Source organism: Apteryx rowi, unplaced genomic scaffold, assembly GCF_003343035.1.
Source record: "Apteryx rowi isolate R43461 unplaced genomic scaffold, aptRow1 scaffold_311, whole genome shotgun sequence".
Classification (NCBI taxonomy): domain Eukaryota; kingdom Metazoa; phylum Chordata; class Aves; order Apterygiformes; family Apterygidae; genus Apteryx; species Apteryx rowi.
Genome location: NW_020449542.1, coordinates 400,831 through 428,314, shown reverse-complemented (window position 1 = coordinate 428,314; position 27,484 = coordinate 400,831). Strand labels below are relative to the sequence as shown.

Genomic DNA, 27,484 nt, shown 5'->3' with positions numbered 1-27,484 from the left:
TCCGCCAGCTCCCTCAGCACTCGTGGGTGCATCCCATCAGGGCCCATGGATTTGTGGGTGCCAAGTTTGCTTAAATGATCTCTAACCCGATCCTCCTCGACCAAGGGAAAGTCTTCCTTTCTCCAGACTTTCTCTCTTGCCTCCAGGGCTGGTCTTACCAGTAAAGACTGAAGCAAATGCAGCATTCAGTGTCTCTGCCTTTTCTGTATCCTTTGTGACCACGGCTCCTGCCTCATTCAGCAGCAGGTCCACATTTTCTCTAGTCTTCCTTTTGTTACCACTGTATTTAGAGGAAGCTTTTGAGACAGACTTAATACTTTACTACACGACTTGAGTCTTAAGAAGATCTTGTGCCTCAGTCGCTGTTGGCTAGCACTGATACTCATTTATAGTAGATGGTTCAGACCTTAATATTATCTAGCTCTTCTCCATTGCATGTGATTGTTAAAAGTGGAATTGCACATCCATCATTTTAAGACCACAAAAAATGCATATAAGGAAACTGAAGAAATTGTGACTATGCACTTGCAGACAGCTGTCTGCTTTAAGACATGATACATACTTAACTATTAGGGCATGTTTCGGCAGGACAAGTGTTACCCACCAAGTGTTCAAGGACACTACTACCCATATGGTGATCTCTTGACTGTGAATCACAAAACCTAGCTTTTTCACAAGCAGTCTTGTTCTTCTGAGATGTTACTTGTCCAACATTTCTGTAGTCAAGTAGAGGGGATATAAATTTGGGTAGGAAAATTCCGGTTAAACCTGTTACAGCAGTGACACTTTTTGCACTGAACACAATCATCGCTATTGCTTACAGGGACAAAAAGCTGCTATCCCTGCCCTAAACACTAAGCTTTCAAATCCCTAGTTTCAAAGAATTTATTTACGTGCAGATTTATCCCCCCAAAAAAGGGGGGGGGGGAAGCTTTACCAAGCTTTGTGTACATTCCTGTAGTGACATCCTGTGTGGAAAAGTTTGCATGGGAGATGTGAAAGCATCTGAGGTTTCCCTTGCTTTCATGGATCTGTCTGCCCTACTGTGTCAATACTGGAGTGCTTCCTCTTTCTGTGAAACAAACATGAACAGGCAGCACAAGCGGTTGTTCACACAAGAGCAGAGGTGAGCATCCCCACACACAAACCACCAGACAGAACAGTAGGACAGTTTTGAAGTCAAGAATGGGAGTCCTGATAGATTGTTCTGGGAAGAGTGAATGCAGGAGACCCAAAGAGATTATCAAGAACTCTCAGTATTTGCAGTATCAGGCAAACCAATTCAAGTAGATCAAGCCAGTACTGACTTGCACTATTTTTATTAGTAGTATGATGCAACATTTAAATACACTGAAAATTGTAGAAGACTTCCTCATTTCCAAGGTGCATATTCATAAAAGAATAGTTTGGAGAGAACCTCCTGAAGGATATCATGTTCAAACCTCTGCAAGTGCACCAAAACAGTGCTAACTTCAGGTTATGCGGGGGCTTGTTGAGCTTTCAGTGGAAGTGCCACAAGCTCTCCAGGCAGCTTGTTGCAGTAGGTGACAATCCTCATTTTGGAGGGAAAAAAAAGCCCCACTCCTAGGAGCAGAATTTCCCTGTTGCACCCTGCCCTGTCCAAGCACCTCTGAGATGAGCCTGGCTCCCTCTTCTCTACATCCTCCCATTAGGTAGGTGAAGACAGCAGTAAGATTTCCCACCCATGCCCACCTTCCTATTTTCCAAACTGAACAGACTCTCTCTCTCCCCACTTAGGTGATGTGCTCAAGCCCCCCACCATCTTGGTGGTCTTCACTGGACTCACTCCCATACACCCTTGTCCTGAAAAGCCCCAAACTGGACACAGTGCTCCAGCTGCAGTCTCAGAAGTGCTGAACAGAGAAGGTTCACTTCCCCTGAACCTGCTTGGCTACACTCTTGCTAATACAGCCCACAATGTGGCCACCTTCTTCATGTTCAACTTCCTGTCCATCAGGACACCCAGATCCTTTTCTGCAKAGCTGCTTCCTAGCCCATCTGGGCCCAGGCTACACTACTGCACAAAGTTACAGAGTCCCCAGTGTAGGGCTTTACATTTCCCTTTGCTGAACTACATGACGTTGCTGACAGCCCCTCTGTTCATGTCAACTGCCCTTTCTGATTTCGGGAAAAGCAAAACAAACATCCTGTTATTCATAGATTAATTTGAAATAGTTTTATTAGAAAACCTGAAAAATACAGTTACACTGGTGATATGTTACAGTGCAATGTTAAAATCTAATGCATCAAAATTAATTTTCATTTTTCATTGTTCATTTCATTGTTTTTTATTGTTCATCTTTTCTTAGGCCACATTAAGACAGCAAGTATCATTTTTATCATAACTTGCAAGTATGAAACTTAATTGCATCAATCATGAAATCACACTGCAGCTTTAATCTCCCAGTTGGTTAACATTTTCTCAGTTCTTTTAAACTGTTGCTGGCTCACAGAGTTTTTACTAGGTAACTACTATTACTGTTCTATTTTAAACTTGATACTGTAGATTAAAATCCAGACTATTGTTTTCTTCTTTAAATATAAGTAGTACTGTATTTTCCCTTATTTTGTTATATATTAGTGCTTTAAAATATTTTCTTACTCATTTACCTCCAATAGTGTTTATTAATCCAAAAACAATCATTTAACCTAGAAACAGTATTTTAATGCATCATTTACCTTGACTTCAATTGTAATATCTGCAAATTTAAATCCTTTTATCAATGCCATTTCCCAAAACCAGTACTGGAGACCTGAAAACTAAATCTACCTTCTAGTTCAGTCTAGACTGTAGTAGGAGTCAAAAGCTAAGTTATGCATCAAAGTTGTCTCACATCAGGTTTATTATAAAATGCTTGATTTTGCTGAACACTGGATATCACCTTTTTTGCTGGAGAAGATGTAACTTGTCTCCTCCTCAGAGAGGAAAAGGTATCTTGAATGTCATCAGATTTTTCCAGTGCTGCTTTTCCAATCTGAGGTGGTTGGTGGGGGGAGAAAATCAGGTAAACAGATCGGTACTGATAAGTCTCCATGCTGATGATTATTCTCTCATCATTTTACAAAAACAAATCACTGGCCCTATTTGCTCAGGTCTGCAGGACTACTGAAACTGTCAAAAAACAGAACACAAAACAGAATACAGCTTAAGTGAGAGTTATCAATTCATCCCTCTCCGCTACGCAACCTGGTGCCACAGATTTAATTACAATTTTATTGGATAACAGGATTACTTGAGCATCCAAGGGCATAGAGAACAATGAAGAAAAAAGAACACAGATGTTGCACACACAAATAATGCAAGCAAACTCAAATGGATTGCTAATCTAGTACCCAGGACACAGATTTCATCACAAAAATCTCAGCCACTGTAAATGTTCTAATGACTAAAAACATTATTGTATTCTCACCACGGATGATCCTTTTAATGCTGACTTGAAGAGCAGAATTTTGCACACAATCATGGTATAGCAGAAAGTTATCTTTCATTTTCAAGGCGGTATAGCCAGGAGTAACTGTCATTAAAACCTAATGCAATGTAGAACAACATTTTCAGGAAATAAGATTCAGGCTGAAGCGTTACAAGATATTCTCAGTGATGATAAACTGCCTGAGAAAGCATTTCTGTAACTGAACTGCAGCAAATAGCAAGATTCAAATAGCAAACTACAGAGAAACTTGTAAATATTAGCAATTACAGTTGGATAGATCAAAAGCTGGGAAATGCTTATACTTTTCTAAACAGCAGCATCAAGCAGTTATCTAGAATTCTCTACTACATTTTAGGTATTTCAGCAGCAAAAAGACTGACAGAACATTTTAGCTTCACTAAAAATTAAATCAGAGCCCAGTACACGTTCTGGTATAACAAAACTGTATGCAAATTTATTCCCAAAGTTGAAGAAGGGAAAGTAATGACACCCATACTGAAGCCAGCATTCATCTCTTCAAAATATTGCTCATCAAAAGGTTGAGAAAGAGCAAACTGAGCAGGTGTAATTTTGACTGATTTAACTCACTCTCCCACAATCTTTTGCAACTTTTTGCAGTTTGCATTTGCACAGTATGTCCCAGATACAATCCAAGCCACTCATATTTTAATCCCATCTTTTCTCAACTTTTATTGCAACTTAAGTAGGGTGTTAGGGTTTGGTAGGCAGGTTCACACTACAGTCTGGAACTGCAACCTGAAGTGTGCACATGCAAATGAACAGTGGGAGAAAGGAGGAAAGGATTTTATCACTCCACTGAGACAAAGAGTCATTATTTAGCTAGTCAAAGAAACACTTGCATCTGCAAGGAACTCTGGCCATCCTCTCTTCCCTTCACAGGAAGGGAACAGAGTAAGTCAAAAGGAGAAAAATTCTGTAACTCCTGGGAAATTCGCCAAACAGTGACTAAGTTAACCTCCTCTGTGGAGGCTCTCAAATAGCTCTTTTGCATGGCTGCAGTCTGATATGTAAGGATAAGCAAAAACACTGAATTCCTAACAGCTACTTGGTCAAGACAAATGGTCAGCTGGAYAGAAAGACCTCTTATGATTTAAACTTAGCATACACATACATCAAGTGCTTTTCCTGCTACCACTTCATTGTTCTCGAGGGGAGGGGGGTGGATAAAGTTTTAGCTGTATTGTCCGTTTTAGATCTTGTGAATCAATGCTTTTAGTTTTGTTCTGTCCTTAGCTTGGCTTATGTTATATTATGATTTTACAGCGACTAGAAGGTAACAAGGAACCCCTTAGCAATGAGCAAGGCAAACCCACAGCACGTATCTGTTATCCTGGCTCCTCAGCGCCACCATCTTAGATATCTAATAGGTAAGAAGTGCATGTCCCCAATTTCAGCTGCAGAGGTGAGATGGGAGTTAGCACTACAGAGCTCAGGAGAGAAAAAGTGACTTCCAGTAGCCAGCAGCAGGCTCTCTGGCACACAGCAAGTTACTAGGGTGCACCTGAACACTAGAGAGCAGAGCTCCAACTCTGAGGCCCACACAGAAGAAACTGTCTTTGGAAAAATTATTTACAAAGTAGTGCTACCTAAGTGAAAAATATAACAAGACATTGCAGGTAGCAAGAGGTACAAAAAGGAGACAGAGCTTCTGTGGAGAGCATAATTATCTAAATTCTACCTGTCTCAAGTAGTAATTTTGAATTGTTTAGTCTTGAGAATCAAAGACCACATACAAAATTTCGCAGTATTAGTTATAATTCACAGTACAGTTTGAGATACTGCACGAAGAATTTTTCTCATTTTGCCCTTTTCTTCCCATGCTTTTTTACAGAACAACAAAGGACCCTGTCATGTTTATACTTCCTATGCAAATCTCACAGGTTTTACTGCTTCCCACACTTAATTTGCCAGCTGACTTGGAAATCAGTAAAGATCAGTAAAAGAACCCCTCTGATAGCAAGAAAGATATATTGAGTATTACACACTGTACCTTGATTATAGATGTGTTAACAGTAAATAGAGAAATAGAGACAGCTCCCATAACATCACTAGGCCAAACATGAACACAAAAGAACTTGCCCAAATTCCTCATTTTATCAGTACAACTTGCAAATCTCAAATCCCATCAGTATTTAAAATGGTTTGTACTTTATGAAAGCAAACTGACRTTTTGGAAACTTAGAACTACTGAACCAAACTGTATATATCTCCCATTAAAACATGTATCTGTCAGTCCCACATAGATGCTGCCAACACCTAGGGTAGATTATACTAAATCCCTGCATGCAAGGCAACTGAATTCCACCCCAGGTTTTACAGGGTAAACAGCTTTTCAGACCAGGAGTCAGACTCTTCCCACAGTGCCTCCTTGCTAATCCCAAAAATGGTTCAGATCTGGAAACTACAATGTTGTTCATACCAACTGGATTCTGAGCACAAGGCATCAAACAAAATCCATTAGCTTGGACACAGCTACATTAGTGTAGCATATGGTTTGGGGATATCAGATGCATTAGGGCTAGCCAGATTTTGAGCTGTCTGCAAAAGGCTGCGTATACATACTTCAAGTACTTTAAAAACACATTAACAACTGACAGGAATTATGCAAAGAACAGACATATTATCTGAAAGCAAGTATCAGCTGAAGTATATAAGCAGAATTATTCTACATCAAATGGCAAATGTGAATAAAAAGCAGACTCCTAATTTCAGTAATTGCTGAAAAAAAGCTAAATATGGTAATACATACCTTATACTAAAACTTGGTTTAGGATCTTGCCCTTATGTATTCATAAGGCAGCAGAAGGATTCTGCACAAGACCGTCTTCATCTGCATTTTAATATTGTAATAGTAACCTAAAAAATAAAGAGACAGTAAATAACCAGAACATTTTAAACAAACTAGAAAATACTATAGCTTATTTTCTCAAATACCCACTTTTTAACAGGGAAATAAGTCTTAATGAATCTTCACAGCATCAGACAAATCCATTTCTTCTCTAGCCATTCTTACCATGTAGTTGTATGTACATAGATTTCTCTACTCTTAAGATTTTAAATTAAATCTCACTCCCCAATATTTAACAACTAGCTGGTTCAAGAACCATAACAAGTTCCTACATTTTCATACTTCAGCTTGAACTGCAGTCAGTACAGTTTCTGTTCTGAAAAAAATCCCCTCCTGACACTTGGCCTAAGTTCCATCTTCTCTTTGGAGGGTTTTTAAAACATACACTCAAACAAAATTGTTTTCTGCTAGGTCTGCCAATGCACAAACCAAATGTGCCCCTCTCATGTTCTGCTACCGAAATAATTAGGATCCCTGCACATAATAGTTATTAACAAAATGTGAGATAAACACTCTCACTATAGTTGTCCTGAAGGTATGAAAGCAGAAATATACTCAGCCTGCTGGGGTACATACTGTTAATAAATACTTAAAATAGGTAAACTATCTATGAAAGAAATACAACTGAATTACATATGAGATATAAATTGAGTAAAATGTCCTACTTTATAATAACATCTCAGAGCAGAATTGCATGCATGTCTCACTAAAATGTATTTCAATACTAAAAGCTAAAAAATGTTAGACGTAAAAGTTAAGACATTTGCCATTTCAAATCTTTTGTAATAATTTCCTTGCATTCACAGTAAATCCAGTTACAACTTTGAACAAGTCAGAGTATAATTTTATTCCTACTACTTTTATTAATACATATATTAAAGCTATTGTAAATATATTCAAATAGAGCTCTGCATAATTATTAAAGGAGTTAATAAGAATATCCATCCTGAACTCTGGGTGTCTTCTTCCAGATTCTACACACAAAATAGTAATTCAAAGTGTTTAAACCTCAGTAACTCCCTCTCCCAGTCATTCAGGCTTCAAAATAACTTTCACTTAAACACACACATTCCCTCCCTCCCGTCTTAATTAAAAATTGTGTCTTCTCCACAAATACATATTATTTTAAATTTGAAGTAAGTACTGCAACATTTGATAGGTTTAACCCAACCCATTACTCAGGTCGGGGAAACAGAAACATGCTGCAGAGCTAAGGAACCCTAAAGAAACCTCCATACAGTGGAAGACTGACTGGAGAGCCTCTGCTCACAACAGCAGCACGAGAACAGCTCTATACGCTGATAAAACTTCTTAAAACAATTTAACCAACATCCTGAGGTCCAGCTCCAGTTCAGAAACTACTAGCACATCTTGCAAAGTATCTGTTAAAGAAAGACTTACTTTGGAAAGCCATACACCAGCTGTGCCTATTAGACTAGCTTCACTTAACGAACAGCCTCAAAAAGCAACTTGAGTGACATGTGCAAATTGCAGTACACAAACACAGAACACTTACAGCAAAGGGCAACATTCACCTGATTAGATACCACTGAAAAATGGCTGAAGCTAGTAGCTCAGATTAAATATGATTTCAAAGTTGGCTCAATTCAGTTTAATAACGGAGTCCTATTAGAAGTTGTGGTAACTTCATCTATTTTCCCACTTGCTTCCCCTCCATCCTTTTGTTTTTGGATGGAGTAACTTGCTTCACCAACTACTGACCTTTCCAAAGTTGGAAGTATCCAACTTCAGAAATTCTATCATCTAGTCCATAGCATAGGATTTCAGCTGGATGAGTACCTTCTTATTAAAAACAGATATTACAGACCACGGCCTTCTAAACCTTTATAACTAGAGCTATAACTCTGCAAGCCCTACTATTAAAATCAGTTAATAAGTCAGGTACAAAATCACCATAGCTATGACTGCCAAACTCAGGGACCAGGCTAGAATTGTTGTCTGGACAAACATTAGTTACAATGCAGATATAGCGTCCAGAGACATTTCCATGTGGAGAAATCACTTCAATGATTGAAAATTAAATGTATGTTTTCTTAAAAGGAAACCACAATGACAAACTGCCAAATGTTCAGTCTGTATTTCAATATTATGCAAAAATCTAGTATTAGGCTCCCCCCACTCCCCAATCCACAATCAGCAAGGCTAAAACCCCAAATACCTAACCCACAGTCCCTCCAGCTTTCATTACAGCCAGTACATACTGTTTTCTCTTTCTTGGCCACTCAGACTTACTGAAGGGAATGCAGTGAGCCAGATTCTTAGCAACTAAAATGAAAATACAAGTGACAAAGTTGTAGCTAAACTCTCAAATAAATCCTCTTGCTGTTTTTGAAAATGACCCCTATAACCAGCCAGCAAGACCATACGGTAGTGTTACTGATTATTCCATTTGCCATAATTCAATATGAACAAAACAATTATAGAATGATTTTTAAGAATATGTATCCACCGCTACGCTGTTTCTTCAGAATTCGATCCCCACTAGAAGCGAAAGATCATTCCAATATCTCTACTCCCAATCACGAGACACTTTAACAGTAATTACTCTTAAACCTGAACATAACCTAGCAGCTAATGCTGAAAAAGGGAATTGTGAGTGAGCAGGAACACAGCCAAACAGTTATTTTCAAAGTAACAGACACGGAATCTTCTTCATTCATGATAAAAATTAATTATTCTAAAAAATAATTAAAGCTCAGTAAGTAGATTAGGTGCTCAGTAAAATGAATCTGAAATATTCTAAATGGCTGACAGCATGATAAACACACATTTGGGAGAACAGATGCACTGCTTTGCAAGTACATAAGATGAAGCAATACAATACTGTACATATACTGTGCCATTATCAAGGAAAAAGGAAAACCAGCTCTTCAGTACAAGCTATAACTCACAAGTTATACACATTCAGCTTAACACAGTATTCCCCATCTTTCCAATACAAAATCGGTATGCGAGACAAGCTCCAGACTGCCACAGCAACATACCAAGCAGAAACAGAAAGCCATGACCATCTATGACACTGAAGCACCTTTTACACTTATCTTGCGTACTTTCATACACTGTACTGTTTCCTTCTCAAAGCATACACAGCTAGGCAGCTTCACTAGCTTGACTGACAGAACAGGTAGCCTCCCCATTCCCCCCTTTTTTTTAAATTAACAGGATTTACTCTGGTGGCTATTGTAATAAAGAGTTTTCCCCTTATAATACCCTCATTTTCCCTTTTATGTCTACTTAAAAAATTACCTAGTGACACAGAACAGCAGCATAGGTAAATTTTGACTTCCACTGAAGTAGACCATATGACATTTTGCGTCAGCAGGAATATGTATCATTTGTGTGAGTAGCATGCCCACTATCCATCACACAGAAAGGACGAAATCCAGTTCCAAGTTGCTCTCAGGATAACACACAATCCCTTGTGGTCATTTAGCAGGGGTTAGCAAAGGGAACCCCCGAGACAGATGATCTGCAGAGCTGTGTTCCTATTGCATTTGTTCACGACCTCCTATCAAAAGGTAACAGATAACAATGTTGGCTGCCAAAGTACTAACAGAAGATACAGTGCTAAACATTTTTAACGGTCAAACAATCTTCTCCTCTTCATTTTTCCTCTTAGTTTTTACTCAAGTTGGTTGAACCTTGCTCACCTTAATCACAAGTAGACCCTGCTGAAGCCAAAAGTGTACATTAGCAACAATAAAACCATCAGAGATCAAAAGATCAAGTATCAACTGGACATCATTGCATGGCTGCCAGTGATTACAGGAGACTAACTCCAACATTCTCTTTTCCAATCTTATGTTCACAAAATTTTCCTTTAGGACATGTACTTGCAAACATTTGAGGAAAAAATAAACACTATCAAAATTAGGCTCACAAAGCCAAATTAAGTTCCTAGAAACAAAGGACAAATGCTACTTGAACTGAGCCAACAAGGCTTTCATTTTCCTTCATCTAGGAGATGACTAAAAACTTTCTAAATCTATTGCATGATTTTTCAATTTACAAGCTGTAACATATCTGAAGTTAGTACCTTGAACAGAATGAGGAATGTGAACATCCTAATATTCCTCTTCTGGAATCAGATTTCCAAAAATAAGAAATAGGGGCAGTTAGTATCGACTAGACAATAAACTAGTACCAGTGACAATATTATGTTCAAGGGACACATTTCTTCTATTTTGCCTGTAATACAAGACTTCACTCATACAGAAGTTGAATTATTTCTTAAGTATTCGGGGGATGATGCATATGTTTGAAAATATTTAAACTTTAAACAGAAACTGCAGAGATTTCACCTATGTATGCAGCTTAAGGCACAAATTTGAAGACACTGAAATTTCTAAGTAAATTATAAATTTCATGGAAGTAGACTTGGGGGGGGGTCACTACTTTGTTAGATATAATTCCATACATTTAATAGGAAAGGAAGCTCAATTTTTTAGCAGAAATTAAAGACTCCCTATGATTTCAAAGAGCTTTGGATTTGATCAGCAAAAGGGGAACTAAGTTCTTAATTATCACCCAGATTTCTATTCCACGATAGAATGAAATTGTGTATTACATTATACAGTATTATATTTTTATGAAATTTTGTCAATTATGAGATTGTAGCCATAAATATTCATTAAAATACTCCTGCATGAAACAGAATGCAATCACACATTTTGGATTACTGGTCCATTCTCTATATTCACTAACACCCCTGCATCAAGTGGAGGAATCAGAGTCAGAATAGCTGGCTAATAAGCAAGTGATTTTCATAATTATACATTCTATATCTGTTGGCATTAAAACAGCAGAGGGTTCCTTCTGATGTCCAGATTTCTACTTTCAATGACTATGTTCATGCTGAGAGTAAAGTAATAGTACAGTTTTCTCCATTCAGAAGTCGCATACCATTTTACACAGTTGCTAAGTTCATGAGCATTTTATGGTATTTTACCTTATCATGAACAGCTATGAAGTAAAAATTGCTGAAGGAGCAAGGGAAAACCCCCAAAGACGAACATAGGCAAAGCCCAAGAGATGGTTTTCACAGATTTTACATTTTGTAACACCACTGAAAATCACCACAGGCTTTGTAATATAGAAGAATACTTGTATATAGTTAAGATGTGATTACCTCAGTAGTTTGAGGATATTTTGAGCTTCCAAAAAATGGGAAAAAGACATTCTAGTTTCAAGGGAAACTTCCGGGATCGTGCATAACTCAACTTTTTCTTTAATTCATAAAAGCTGTATTACTAAGGAATTGCAAAACTAACTGATGTACAGAGCATTTACTTCTGAAATAAGCATTAGCAATGCTGCTTTATACAACTTTATGCAATGCTCCCCACTCCCTCCTGTAAGATTCCTTACCTGTCATTTTTGAAGCAGGTGCCAAGTAAGGCCAGTGTCCTAACTTCCTCTTCCAAAATAATGACAGCTGAATTGAAAAATCTTTGTGGGGCTAAAACTTCTTAAGCCATATGATTGTGCTGGGGGAAAGGGAAGGGCAGTCTGCGGTCTATGTAAAGATCAACAACTCAAGTTTCACTCAAAGAACTTTCATCTTTGAAGTGCTTCATTTGAAAACGTAACATATAGCAATACTGAACAATATATGCAACTTTCTTGGTAAGGAAGCATTCAGTAGCTAAGCACGTAATAGCTTGTTATGTTAATTCATACAGATCAAGAAAGTTAAAGTTTTATTTAGATTTGATAATTACTTCTTTACAATTAAATAAATTCTTTCCTATGCTCAATTCTACTGGGGGAATACTGACTTTTTATTTCTCTGATTGCTTCACCATGACAAACAAAACAGCTACTTGCATTGTAATAAATAGCATCTACTGTAATAAAATCATATTTGGTAGAAGAAACAGGATCTTGGATTGGAAAGAGACAGGAAATGGAATCTGTATTTCACAATAAAGATGAAAACACAGCATTAATAATTTGCAGTGTATCCTGCAAATGCTCTATCCTGTATTGGTCCATTGAAATAAGACCTGTTTACAAAAAAAACACAAGACAATGTTGAATAAAGGTAACATTTCTCATGAAAACTTTTATTTTGTAGACATGAGGTAATTTACCTATGTGTTTTAATATGACATATCTAGTCTTCACAGTAAACAAAGYCTGCACTTGCCTAGTCTAAGCAGATTGCTATTCAGACCTGGGCTAAAGTGGTGCATAGTAACACCAAGGAACCTGTGATACATTTTTAAGGCAGAATATTCTGTGAATTGACTGTCTAACACTAGAGCAGAGATTCTCAACTTCCTATTATCATGCAAGGTTTACCATCTGGTAAGCTGGGACTCAGACGTGTCTGTGTCCTTGTACAACTGAACATATTACTGACACTCCACTAAGATTTATCTCAACTTCCTAGTTACCATCTTACTTTTCTCATTTTAATAGGAAGGGACAACTTCTTACAGGATAAAAAGTCATTGTTCCTACCCAATGTGAAATAGTTCTAAATATCAAACAAATAAAATATCAATAGAATATCAAATAAAAAAAGCCTGAGCTCTCATATAACTAGAACTAGGGAAGTACCTGCTAGTGTGTAATAAAGAGGACTAAAGAAAAGCAAGATACTATCAGTATTTTCAAGTTCGGATAACAGATCGAACTGCTAGGTATGTCAGTGTGTTTTTGGACTACTATTAAAATTAAACTTTTTTATTTCTTTAAAGACACTCTAGTCAGCTGAAACTTCCTTCATTTAAAAGCAAACTACAAAGGCTTTCAATAATGAAACCACTTTTGCACAGGACTAGATTAAGAACACGTGGTAAGAAATAGGGAAATTCCTTTTGTCACATCTTACATATGGAAGATATCTAAGTCGGATCAGCTGGCATCATCTTCAAGACTAAGCTATTCTGAATCAGACAGATTGACTGTTAGCATTATTTTTAATCATACATGGGATTCATTCAGATTTCAAGATGCAAACCCATACTAAAATGCTCACATATTAAAAATGTACACRTATAAATAAGTTAAAGGCATGTGCTGAGTGACAAATTTGTAAACAACACATTAATGAGAAAATGCTTATGAACAGACTAACACACAAAAGCTGGTGCTTCATAGTTACCTGTTCGTAACTTCTGATGTACAAGAGGAAAAAAACATCCATTCTAACATGCTACAGACAAACATCCTTTACTATGTCTTGAAAAGAAGCTCCATGTTTCTCATATGAAGTCCACATTTCAAATCCAAAGTTCTGTGTACTGTCTGATAAATCAATTTCTTTGAAAGGCAGAAAGAATATTTACCTGTTACCAGATTCTTCCACTATTTTTAATGGAACAGCATTAAAGAGCATTACAGTTAGCTCTCCTCAACCTTGTTCCTGCTTCCTCTTAATTGTACTTTGGTGGTATTTAAAACCTATTTTGGCCAATTTCTCTTGATTCTGAACTCTACAAAATATTGCTTCTGGTCAGCATCTGACTGCAAAGTGTGCTCTCACAGAGCATATTTATCCATAAGCTTGAGTGATTCTAGTTCACACCACACTGTGTAAACTAAAACAAATGCAAATAGCCAAATAGTTTAAAGCTCAAACTGAGCACCTGGAGGCAAAGGTAGAACTGGGACAGCTGCTTCATTAGAAAATTAGTGACTCAGAGACCCAAACAGCCTTCCAACATACTCATTTCCTGCAGTACACCACTTTGATATTTCAAAGGAATTTGTGTTGTTGATAGTAAAAGTGTAATGGCTTTATATTTTTTCAAAGTTTGGATATAATACTCCTAAGTTCCTATTCAAGCTTGCTCACATCAGCACCTTGAGAGTACCGTATTTATAATTCATGAAAGGTAACATTTGGAAGTGCAATGCAACGATTGAACGAGGAAGAGTAAGCCAAGTAGCCTGCAGCTGACATGAGCAGGAGGCAATTTAAGTACTCCATACCTATGTCACCCCCACCCCACAAATTACAGTAGCTGCCACTGTGTGACTAAAATTCACTAAGCAGAGGAGGAGATAAGAAAAACTAAGAAGTGCCCTTGAAAAATGAACATCGCAACTGAGGCTGGAAAAGCAACTCCTGAAACAATCAAGGGCATTACCTGATTCAGGGAACTGTAAAAATTATAGCTGTATACATATCCAATCAACAGACAAGCTACCTCAGGTGCTGACTGCTGAACTATTCATTACTTAGATTTATCACTCTGGCAAGAGAATAATGTTCTTCATAAATGTAAATCCTGATAGTTCTGGTTCTTGTTGTTTGTCACTGTCAGGGCTACAGTTGCAAAGACAAAATATTCCTGCAATTAGAGCAAGACCAGGGTTGCACAGCATTTGTTTTTGAACAGGAGCTCTCTGAACTCGTGACTGAACATACACTCTCTACTGGAAGAAGTAAATGAATCAAATTGAATTATACATATTTGAACTTTTTTTTTCCCCTTAGAGCAGTATTTTCAGCATTTGCTTGCATGTCATCCATAGATTTCCATCTCTGTTCTGTTTAGCTTATGTAGACAAAAGTTTAAAAATGAGAAATCTAGCCAACTCCACTTTGTCACTATTCTTGTTCTCCATACCTTAATGAAACATAGGCTTTCAGACTTATTTTTGTCCATTAAAGCATGTATTTTATTGACACATTTACATTAAATTAGTTTCATTTTTAGCAAAATCTGAAACAACAGTCAAGAATTTTAGATAAACTTTATCAAGAGTCATATTCAGGGGTTTTAGTTCTAACGGTAACTTCCACAGTTTTAGGCGAAAAGGAGTCAGAGAAACTGAAAAATGAGGTCAAACCTTCATGCTTTTTCATCTGTAAATCCTGGAAGGGCACCTTTACTTTTATTGTTCCATATTAGTTTCTCCACATGCCTATGAGTCAAGGAAGGGCACTTATCTAAATTCTATTGTATTCAGTCACTTCATTCTTGTGTATTTATTTGCACTACTGAGAAACTTTAAAATGAAATTAAACCAGAACTGATATAAGACTTTTTCTCAGCACAAAGTGCTGAAAATCCTCTTTTTAACTTCACAACACATGAAAACATACACAACATTCATATACTAACAAAACACACATGGGGAGATGTGATGACTTGCAGAATCAGATGAAGAACCATTTTTACTGTACATCTGACATCATCTCTTTCCTCTAATCTATTTCTGTCAAGTTTAGTATTACAACCCCTGAATGAAGTTTTACACAACTCGTATCATCAGGAAACATTAAAGCCGTTTACAATAAAGAGAAATCCCTGAATACAGAATAGGAAATGAAATTCTAAAGGGAATGGATCAGGATACCACAGCAGGTCAGAGACAGTCTTCAAAGATGCAAGATTCAGCCCAACACTTTAGTCAGTGTATCACATTATTTCCTCATACTGCTTCTTCTAAAGTTTTGGGGAAAGGGAGAAAATGATGAATTTTAACCATAATACTAACTGAAGGTTAGGATTCCACATACTCCATGGCAGTCCAGTGAAGTATTTAGAGCTCTAATACTTCACAAATATTTAAAATCTCTGCTTTAAAAAAAGTCTTCCCACTTTCTTGAAAGATACACCATTCAGCTTCCTTGACACTGGGCAGTTTTGAAGATACTTGATTTTTAAACAATTATGAAAGTTTTTTACAACAATATTAAGTTTCTGAAACACCAGTTTTTCCCATCTGAGGCCTCAAGTACTAAGCAAAACACAAAAATAATCCCTTCCCTCCCCCCAAAATCTAAAAATAAAAGACTCTCAAGCTTGTGAATACTTCTGCAACTATTACAGCAATAAAGTACAAGTGCAAATAYAGTATCAGGGTTGTGGGCAGAGATTTAAAATTAGTGTTTATTTCCCCCAAAGTATCAGACACCTAGGAAATTCAGGCTTATGGATAAATGGAAGAAGACAGACAAAGGAAAGAGTTCAGTTCAAAGGTAATAAGAATAATGCTAAACTAAGATCAGCTTTTATCCAACTGGGCTTAAAAACAAAACATAGTATCAGTCTTCAGTAACTGCCATCACTTGAGTTGTCCCATTTCATATATTCTTACTGCACAGCATTATCCACAATAAAGTACATATGCCTAATCTAACCAATCCTACCGTTAAGACATTGACATAATGAATTAGGTCTAATAGCTGGGTAAAATTAAGACAAATGGTATTTAAGTGTTCAGAATGAACAATTTTCCCAATTTAAAGAGTAAACAACTACAAGCCCATTAACACAATGCAACTCAAACAAGAGCAACATTCCTCCACAAATTCTGCACAGAAACTTTTTTTTTTTAAACAGTGGATTGTCTTACTCCCACTCAATAAAATTTTTAACTTTCACTTTAAAAATGATGAAGTTACATTTAATACAATTTGGAAACTTATTATCATTCAGAGCAAATATCTTCAAATGATTTTTATTAATTTACTGTCTTACATGTGTTTGTGATGCTTGCGTCTGTAAGTATTAAAAACAGAACATTATCAAGATTTAATTGAGAAAAAGTATTAACGTTAATACTGAAATGGTGCATAAGGGGAATAAAATCTAGATGTAATCATGCAGAAAGATGTATCGAGTGATTTCATTCTACTGAGCCACGGTCACTTTAGAAACAGTATAAGGTGTCTTCAGGACCTCAGTTTACTTTCCTAATAAAACCATTTTAATGACTTGATACACTTTCTGCCTGTAAGTGGTAGGAAAAGCACCTTTTACACAGAACATGCATAGTGAACACGAAACAGAACAAGCTTAGCTATAAAGAGACTAAATTTGATAGTTACGTAATAGATATAAATGTTCTAGTATCTCCCTTCTAGACACACATTTGCACTCAAAAGTGAGGGTGAATAAACCATGAGACACACACAACTGTGATTCAAGAATTAATGAGGCAAAACATGCATTAACTTGAGTGACATTACAAAAGCTACACAAAGGATAACATGGCAACAATCAACTGACAAATATACCACGATACCTTGAAAAGCACAGCCAATCCTTAATGCCAAGCAAGTTGACATAATTTTCACTTACAAACCAGTAATTCAAAATATCACAACTGTTTTGTAATTTCAAAATTCTGAAAGTTCAGTTTCTGAAATGTGATAATCACATTCTCCACACATTTAGTCAGAAACTTAATTTGCATTATTTGGCACAGCTCTGGTTCTGAAAGTTTCCGATGTGGAACAGCTACTCACACAATGACAGAAGTTGTAGAAGCCTGACGTCCCACAATGCAACAAAACAGAAAATAAACTATTGTTTTGTTATTACACTGTTTTCTTTCTGTGCCTTCTGGAAAAGGCTTTTGATCCAAAGTTTTTTAAAACTGGAGCTGCAGCTTACCTTTCACATGCTCCGTCCCTTAAGTGCTTACAGTAATATAAGGAACAACGCAGAGCTACTGTATCAGTGAAGAACGTTAGCATTTTTAAAGATGCTACTCCCATCTTTGGACTATTTCCCATCTTTGTAACTGCAGTTTATGTATTTTCTTCAAAGAAAAAATACAAAGTGAATAGACTTGCTTCTCTAAAGCAACTGTGCATTATCATCTCTCCTGGAGAAGTTGTGAAGAACACTATTTTCCACATATTACTGGCTTACAAAGCACCTTCTAAAAACTGCAGAAAGTGAAGAGATGGATCAAGTTCACATACAATATGGTAAAACATTTTAGCAGTAGGTTAATTCTTTGTTACTTCAAATTCTTGCTCTCTTGGCCAAGTATCACTAAATGTAAACTATAACTGTGCTATTCAGACTGAAAAGGCATTTAAGCTCACTTACTGAGAACACACCTAAGATTACGTTCTCTTCACAGTATGTAGATACAGCACAAATTGGCCTCTACCCGCACAGTTACTGAGAGCCTCGCTCTGCTGCCCCCCCCTTGCTGTTCATTCCCGCCACACCGCCACGAACAGGACATGTCACTCAGCAGGTTTCTGACCCTGCTCCTCGCAGGGGCACAGAGATGCAAGCCCGCACAGAGCAGGCGGGCGGCAGGAACAGCAGCAAGGAGGCAAGAGGAAGGATCACCCCCATCTGCAGCAATGTATGTACTGAATTATTATTTTTAATATACACACACACAGATCAAGCTAAGACTTATCTAAACAAGATTTAGATTTTCAGATTTCAAATTTGTTCAGGATTTCCCATGAGCATACAAATATTTAAAACATTTATAAACAACTTTCAGCTTGCACTTCACTAAGACTGCATTCTACAGTACTGCAGTAGCTGGTTTACAGTTTTTTCTTTTATTTTTCCTCAAATTTATACTAGATAAAAATATTTAAAGCTTAGCAACAGTACTGCAGAATAAATTCTTTTATAGCAAATAATCAAAAAAAGATAGTACCAATGTGAATGATACTTGACAAAAATATTCAGAAGGTTAGTTTCAACTATCAGGTGTCTATAATCACATCACCAGCAATAACCTTGTTTAATAGCCAACATTTAATAATTGTAAATGGGTTATTTCAGCCACAGAGAAGTTTTTTTTTTTTAATTAAATGTTGAATTTACCTACTCAAATAACTATGGTAACCATTAGGCAACTAAAAATCAAGGAAGCACATTAAAATGCCCAAAACAGCAATAGCAGTCACCTATAGAAAGATTTAACACTGATATTCCTGGCTGTTTTTACATGTTTTTAGAGTTTTATTACACTTTCTCTTCCACCTAGGTTAAGTATATATGATTATTTAGAATGGAAAAAAAAATTTTCTTTAGTTCTCTGAAATATTTCCAGAGAATAAAACCACTTTCCCTATCACATAATTAAAAATAAAAAGCTGATTACAGTGAAATTAAGACAAGAACAGGTTCATGAAAATACCCTAACCCTGTCCAGCGGGAGAAGGAAAAAAAAAACTTCTCACTGTTATATTTATTCTTGCAATCTTCTGTTTGCCGCTTCTTTGGCTGCAATACATAGGTATAATTTTGTAAGTAAGCTTTTAAGTCTATGAAGGTTAGACAAGAAGCAAACAACCTTAAAATCAGGTATTTCGTACTTACAAAAACATGATGTGCACACTGTATACAACTGCTGTATTCAGCCACAAAAATTAAGTCCTACATAACAATTTAAGAACAACATAGAAGAAAATTATCCAATCTCCCCCCACCCTCAGACAATTTACACACTTCAGTTATTCAGTTGGTTATTTTGATATTCTTTGATAATCTGCACAATACTAAACCTGAAGTTTATAAAAATTCAAGACATTAATGTAACTGGTATTTCTATATTTTCCATTAAAATTAGTTGTTTCAGGGGGTTTCATAATGACAACCTTTCAAGTTACTTTTGTACATTTGATGTAGATATAAAATTAAACCACAATCCTCCCATTTTTATTATGTTACTTTATTTTTTTCCTCCCACTTTTTTCAGTTTATACACAGGACGCTTATTCCTGGGTTCAAGGTTCTGTGCAATCTTTTTTACTTAGGAATTAAAGACAAGAACAGTATTTTTATTCTCACTGCACTTCTTTTAAGTCAAGCACTGATGTTCCAAATACAATAAGCAAGCATGTAAATTCAAACAACTTATACAGCTGTATGTTGCTCTACAAAAAATAGATATAAAAGCACTAATAAAACTAGGAACAACAGAAGCTCTAGACAAGCCATGTACCAAAACAAAGTTAAAAAAACACATCAACACATGTGTATGCAGTAACACAATTAAGCTCCTTTTGAATTTCATACCTCCTATGAAAAGCATTTTGTTCCCAGTTTGAGGAACTACACAAAATCAGCAAGTTTATCCACATCTATAAGTATTTTTTTCTTTTAATATGACTGGATGTAAAAATAGAATCATTCTGTGAAAGCAGTTTTAAAGCTATTTTTACCTGCAAGGAGACTGTACTTATCTCAACTTAAAATCCAAACAGTTCATTCAATTAGAAAAAACAGTATCTGATCTACACTGCTTTTCTGAAGAAACCTGCCTCCTTCCTGTTTACTAAAATGGACATCTACCTCATCTGCCAGACTTTGGAAGTCAGGCTGAAGTTATGTAATGTGAATATCTCCAAATTTCAATTATATTAATTTTCATTGTAGGTTAAGGAAGTTTAAGATGGAAAAGACCTATTAGATCTATCCCACTGAAAATGAACACATAAGGGCTTGTTTCAGAAGTACTGTTTTTGAGAAAATTCAATATCCAATTTATTTCACCTCCACTAAAACATACGTTTTACACAAAGAAAAAAAAAGTACCTGCAAAGTACTGCAGGTTCTTTTACCCAATCCTTTTATTGTTTATTAAGTCCTCATATTTCATCAAATGGATTTCAGTGAAAACAAATGCTTTTAGAATGAAGTCCCAAGTTGCCACTAAGATCCTATGGAATAGCCAATAATCTGAAAGAGTAATGTCCAACCCCTCTATTTTCCACAGGCCACTGTCTCTGCATCAATTAGTACGTTCACAGATCAGGAAGTTTTAACAAGAGGGAATATTAACCTCGAACGAGCTAAGAGCCCAAGCAATGCACCCAATTCCAAGATGCCGCTACATGTTTGCACAGCACAGTGCCCAAATTAATAAATTCAGGGCACTTGAGAACACAATTAAATAGCATCTGAAAAGTCTGCTACATATCTCAAGTCCCACAGTGCTGGCCCAAGCACAGGCTAACTAGGCATGCTGGATGCAGACAACTACCTATGGATATAGGCACCATTCCAAATTTCTGGAATGGGACTGAGAATCACTCCAGATTTGTGGTCCAACCTAAACTGACCCCATCAGCCATCATCTGGCCTCCCCTGCTTTAAAATAGTTCAAAATTTTATTTCACCAGTTTACATTTTATTTCAACTTAACTGAGAAGGGAAGAATTTTCATCTACTTTGTTACACAAAAAAAAGATGCACTGAATTAAGACGCATGACAAAAAACTGCTTTCTACAATATGCTCAAGTAAAATGAGCCTTGTGCCATCAGAGCACAAAACTCATTTGCTGATCCTCCAACCTCAAAGCATGTTCTGCCTTTGAGAAGCGTAAGCGTTTTGTTTTTGTTTGGGTTTTTTTACCTGAGAAACTTCATTTAGATTAGTTATTTCAGCAGAGTTATCTCCAGGCAATATGTAACTGTTTAACAAGCAGTACTTCATAAAAGTTGATGCATTCTTGTAATAAATTTATTAAAAGAATCTGTAATTGCAAATGATTATTTTTAACTGCCAAAAAATCTAGGATTGGAAGTGTAAAATACAAAAAAGTTTGGTATAGTTTTTTTAAAATATTACAATATAATTTAGACCAGAATTCTACTCAAAGAATGCATATTATGAAATCCTATTGCATTATGATTAAAATTAAACTCATTTAGTTCATACTGTGTTTTTTTCTATTTTCTGTTTCGTTTTGTTCTAATAAAAGGAGGTTCAAACATTTGGTCTCCAATTTATAGTATCTTTAGGTCCAACTGGATTTCAGTCTAAAACAGAAATATGGACAATAAAACATCTTAAGATCAGGAATTTTCTTTTTAGAAAATCCATAATATCTTTTAAGTATTCTTAGAAAATGAATACAGCTTAGTGTGCCTGGATCACCAGCAAGTTATCAATGTTCTTTCTCTGATTAAGACACTGGACAGAAGAAACTACACAGACATGAACTCATAACCAAGATGTTTTTTGTTTAAGTACCAGATAGCTCCCCTTTAAATAACTGACATGATAAATGTAAATGCAGTTATGCACGCTGAACCTCGGACCATTTGGAAAACATCACTGAACTGCCCTAACAATGTTTACATTATTTCAAGTGCTCCCAACACTTCCCTTCTGTCTCAACAATAAACGGCTTTTATATTAAAAAAAGCCTAGACCTAATAACTTTTCTAAACAGTATTATAAAACAGTTTCTCAAAGATTTTAAATTGATGGTCCACAGAACATTTAGGGAAGAAAAATCCATAAAACCATTTGCATAGTCTTGTCCTTTACCTTACCATATAGAGACCACTCTGAACATTTATTTCCCACCATTTACTTAAACATGAAGAGATGCATTTTTTTATTTTATATTTTGGCAGCTACCTTCTGCTGTCATAGTGACCACGAAGAGCTCATGGACCACAGGCTGATAAGCTAGTGCAGAGATTGATTTTCATGACTCCAGAATGAAGTAATCTATTTTGTTTCTATAAAAATATAAGCTATAGACACATTCTACTTTTTTTTTTTTTAGTGAAACATTAAAACTTTACAATCTGGAAGTACTAAGACAGTGTGTCTCACATGAAAATCAAGCATTCTGCTCAGAAATTTCAGGAATACCCTAAAATCTCAATAAGTACAACCAAAAAGTAATACCACGATAGGTACCAATTTCATATCGTTTACTACTATTTGTATTACAACAGCCTGCAGGAAAATTAGTCAGGACCTCACTGTGCTTCCTAGCCAGCCAGAACGGGAAAAGTGTACAACTTGAGTACGCATGCACACAGAAGAAAAATGATGAAGGGACAGTAAGCCAGGTGAGGAATGAGAAAGGTAAATCATTACCAGCACGTGAGCAGTATCTTCAAGCAAAAAAAGTTGTTTGGCCACATTTACCTACTGTTTTTAAGAAATAAATTCGGACCATTCCTTTCTTAACAATATTATACATTCACTATACACCTAGCGACAGTTACCCCACAAACAGGAAAACATAGCTCTGCCTTACTACTGAGCTATATACAAATATAAACACCACCAGGCAGCCCTAAGAAAACTTGTATTATGACCAGAATTTGGCAGCCTGTCATCAGCAACAAAAAGAATTCTTTATGAGAGCTTTAAAGTGTGTCCAAATTCAACATTTCAGTACTTGGCTTTTTTTTTTTTTTTTTTTTTTTAAAAGGACTTAATGACTTTGTTCATAGATATTTAAAAGAGATTAGAAAATGTTCTGTAATAAGGACAGAAGACAAATCCACTGCTAGCATCAGCAGAACTATCCAAGTTGGGGAGTTTTAAAGAGACTGTGGAATGAAAATCACTGTAACATTAAACTCTACAATAACCTTCAAAAAAATAAAAACCTCTACTTGCTAGAAAAAATGCAGTACAAAAACATGCACTTAAAATACCATGAGGCTGGCAAGCAAAGAATGAACCATTTTTCACAGATATGGTATTTTTAAGGAATTTCTGAAACATTCAGATACTATAGAGACAAGAATCAGGTGTATACCTAGAACAAATACAAAGGAGTTACCTAAAAGGCCTGAATGAGTCGTTTTCTCCTTTGGAGGGGAAAAAAAAAGTTCCCCTTATAAATCAAACAGTTCTATCTTTCTCAATCCCAATGAAAATGCCATGAACAAAACAAGGCCTGAAAAGATGACACACAAAAAAAAMCCCTTATATTTAGACACTAACTCACACTGATGTAAATTGTATTCTTCAAATGAGTGCATAACACCAAATCAGAAAGCTTAAGTAGTAGCCATGTGCAAACCTTTGCTCTTAATGAAAAAGTAGCTATTTTAAGTTTTAGGGATAGCATGCTCAGTAAAACCAGTTGTAGCTTTCTTGGAAGAATATTGTAATATGTCACAAATATCAGGTAGGGCAACCAGTACTTCAGACTTTAAATCTAACTCACTATTGCATTACAAACTATAAAATGCGACATCTATCTCAAATCATTGAGCAAAAAAACCAGGAGCATTAAAAGTTAAGAGTCTAGGAAAAGACAGGTGAGGACCTATACATGTAGTAACTAATTCTATCAAAATAATCTGTCACTATCTTAAGTCATACAACACTGACACATCAAATATTGTACTTCCAAAATGCCAGCAATGCTTCCATTTTTCCTGTTACCAATTATTCACAATTAAATTCAACAAGACCACCACAGATGCATATTAAAAACTAACACGTACACTCTCTGCAGTTTGCATCCCATGCTTTAAACTATATACATACTGTTCTGAAATAATTAGGGTACATTGTTGTATCAAATCAGTTTTGAATGGGTTTAGTATCACAACTCATACTGACAAATTTTAATAATTTGTTTGTGAAAATGTGAGTGAACTGACAAGAACAAAACACTAATATTTTGAAACTATTTTGTGCAGGAAAAAAAGCAATAGTAACCAATTTATTTTACTTTGCTTACTTTCTTACCATTAGAGGATTAGAACTAATAGGCCTTTTCCATCATCTTCCATTATTGACAAAATGTGAATCATAAGCAGCTTCCTAATAGCTTTATGATTAGTTTTATCACATCACTATCAGCAAATCTAGCCTGAGCTACTGTGCTAGAAATGAGTGTTTTTCAAATTTATCATTCTACAAACCATTTATCAAGAATACTTATGCTCATTTCCTTCTAAATGCATGTTAATACTCTATTAGAAGCGAACAATTATTTTAACCAGAAAACACACATTTGCCTTTGAACTGAACGGTTAACCACTGATAACAGACTTGTTTCTATTCAAGCCAGGCATGGGGAAAACATAGACTTATGATAATGCATTAAGCAGTGGAAGGCTTTAAAACCAGCTAGCATAAGTATTTCCTCCCTTGCGATGGCAGGATACCTTAACGATCAGCAGAACACACTGACGTCACAACAGATTTTTCTTCTGTAGAAGTATATTGTATACAGTTTACTTAAATCCATTCAGTTATAAATAAAACATACATACAGATTCCTCTTCCAAAGTTTTTTTCAAAGTTAAATTTCAAATAATTTGAATACTGGATGTACTCTGCTTATAAGCCTCTTGTGACTAAGTTTGCAAAGGGAGATTGAGATACAGGGACACAGTACCCTTAAGAGAGCGCTTTGTATGAAATCTGATGCTCTTCAAAAGTCAAAGCAAATGTAAGAAGCTGCAATGTAAACCGTTCATAATATGTACTGCAACATGCAGGTCTAGCTGAACAGATTCACTGTTAAGAACGGAATTTTCTTGACACATAGTAGAAACTAAGTACTAAGAATGAAAATGACACCATTTACAATTCTGCATAAAATTATTCTAAGCCCAGTATTAGTAATAACATTTCCAAAATCCTTTCAAGTGATTTTTATATTTTATTGTAATCAGATAACTGCATGTTTTACAGCATAGTCACACATTGTATTTTGCTAGAGTCACAAACACATTGCCTTACATAATGATCTGCATCATTTCTGCTCTATGCTACAAAGCCTATGACTGAATACAAAAAGGTTTTACAAAAGAAACTGTTTTAAAGACTACAATAACAATAAAACCGTTTCCAGATAACAGCTAAAATTATAAAGGCATACCACCGTATATTTTTACTGGAATTTCTAAACAGTAAGGAATGAAATAAGTTTTAATATCTGCGACGCTTGTTAGGTCCTTCAAAGTTGCCCCCTGGGTTTCCTCTACCAAAGCCACCAGGTCCACCACTCACGGCACCTACACCACTCATTGGCGGCTGAGGAGTTTCAGAGCCCGTTCTACTAACCAGAGGTGAACCCATCTGTGATGGACCTCCTTGAGGGAATCTCTCATTATGCTAATATAAGTCCATTTGGAACATGCCAAATGTAAGTTACAACAAAAACCACAAGTGATGTTGTCATGAAGGTCAGCAGATAGTCCAGCAGAATCAGGATCACACATAAAGGGAAGAAAGGAGCAATTCAATTAGTTATTATTAAAAAGGAGCTGAAAATTAAAGATTGCTAATGTTATGCTCCAACTTTGTAAAACAAATTAAAAACTTAAGACCAACTCTGATGTTGAATGTAACTTCATCCCTTCAAGCATATCTGAACACAAAGCAATATTTATTCTGCATGTAACAAGAGACAGTGAACAACTTTATACTCGAGTCCTCTTCTGCCTTACATACCTACTACAATGTTTCTCCATTTACTGAATTAGACACAGAAACATTGTCAAGTTAGGAAAAAATTAATCTGTAGCTTTTGTATTTCTAGAGACTGCAGGTTTATTTAATAGCAATACAACCTGAAAACTTAAATACCCAAGTTCTGCAGATAAAGCATTTCAGTCCATATTATCTGTAGTCAGCCTTTCATACAGCATTTTAGAAATATTTAACTAGACTTTTAAAATCCAGTTCAAATGAATATAACCAGTGATAAGATCAATAACTGGACTATGCTTAGTTTAAAAAAATACCTTGATAAATACCTAAAGCTTAACCTGAAATATATAAAAAGAAAAATCCGGTTAATGTTCCACATTTTTGGTTTTCCTTACTTCTATGCCTAATATTAAAGATAAATGTGCTTACATAGATTTCACTATAACAATTAAGACTCAAAACAGCAAACACACATTTGAGTACTTACTGTTCAGTACTTTTGCAAATATTTAAAAATAAAACCCCACAAGATAAAATCTAAAACATTACCTCAACATAACATAAGCTAAAGGCACATATTACAGTGTACACAGGTCATCAAGTAATCCATTGTTAAGCTGTTCAGAACAGCTATACTTTCAAAAGAAATTCTTTCTGTACAGGGACCTACATTAACTGCCCAGGTATTCAAAGTTCAACCAGAACAGTAAAGATTACCACTTTATTTATAAGCTGGAATCAAGGAAGAATTCTTCTGAAAGTATAATTCCAGTCATAGTAGTAGAGCTCAACAGTTCTAAAGTCTGTAATACATTTTTTTTTATAAATATGAATTTAAAGCAGCATTTTATTACATCTATATAGATCAAATAATTATATGCAATTTAGCCCATGGGTGTGTATATATATACACACTGTTAAAAAGTTAACATTGTCTAGGGAAATGTATTGTTTAGTTTTAAAATAGTTCAACAGCAGCATAAAGATCTACTATCGCCCCAAACTACCTTAAGAACTGCAGCACTGCAGATAGTTAAGAACTGTCTAGCTCATACCAGCTTGCTAGCAATGGATATGAACAAACTTCAATAGTTAACTACATACTCCTAATAATTTTTTACAGTTTAACTTCTGGACAAAGGACAACTATTTTCCCCACAGACCTCTCTCTCCAGCTGAAGAGAAAACTGCAATCATTAACTATCTACAATAAAGTATGAAAAACATTATTTTAAATTCAAAAATACTTTCTCAAAA

The 27,484-nt window shown here is 35.8% G+C and overlaps 1 protein-coding gene across 10 annotated transcripts in view; it reads right to left on the bottom strand.

Moving 5' to 3' along the window:
• The window catches only part of PSPC1 (paraspeckle component 1), a 592,911-nt gene that overhangs the window by 527,578 nt on the left and 37,849 nt on the right, over positions 1-27,484 (bottom strand). For 4 of the 10 annotated variants that reach the window (XM_026070532.1, XM_026070533.1, XM_026070521.1 and 1 more), the window contains 3 exons: positions 6,223-6,329; positions 3,432-3,549; positions 2,294-3,133 (listed from right to left, as the gene is read on the bottom strand). The exons of 2 other annotated variants lie outside the window; for them this stretch is intronic. Coding sequence is in view for 5 of the 8 variants with exons in the window: in XM_026070521.1 (XP_025926306.1) it covers positions 6,300-6,329 (30 nt within the window). In the remaining 3 variants the exon portion in view is untranslated. Of the gene's footprint in view, positions 1-2,293; positions 3,134-3,431; positions 3,550-6,222; positions 6,330-9,588; positions 25,910-27,484 lie in introns of those variants that run through there. 4 more of the 10 variants (XM_026070519.1, XM_026070526.1, XM_026070520.1 and 1 more) reach the window with 3 other exon arrangements.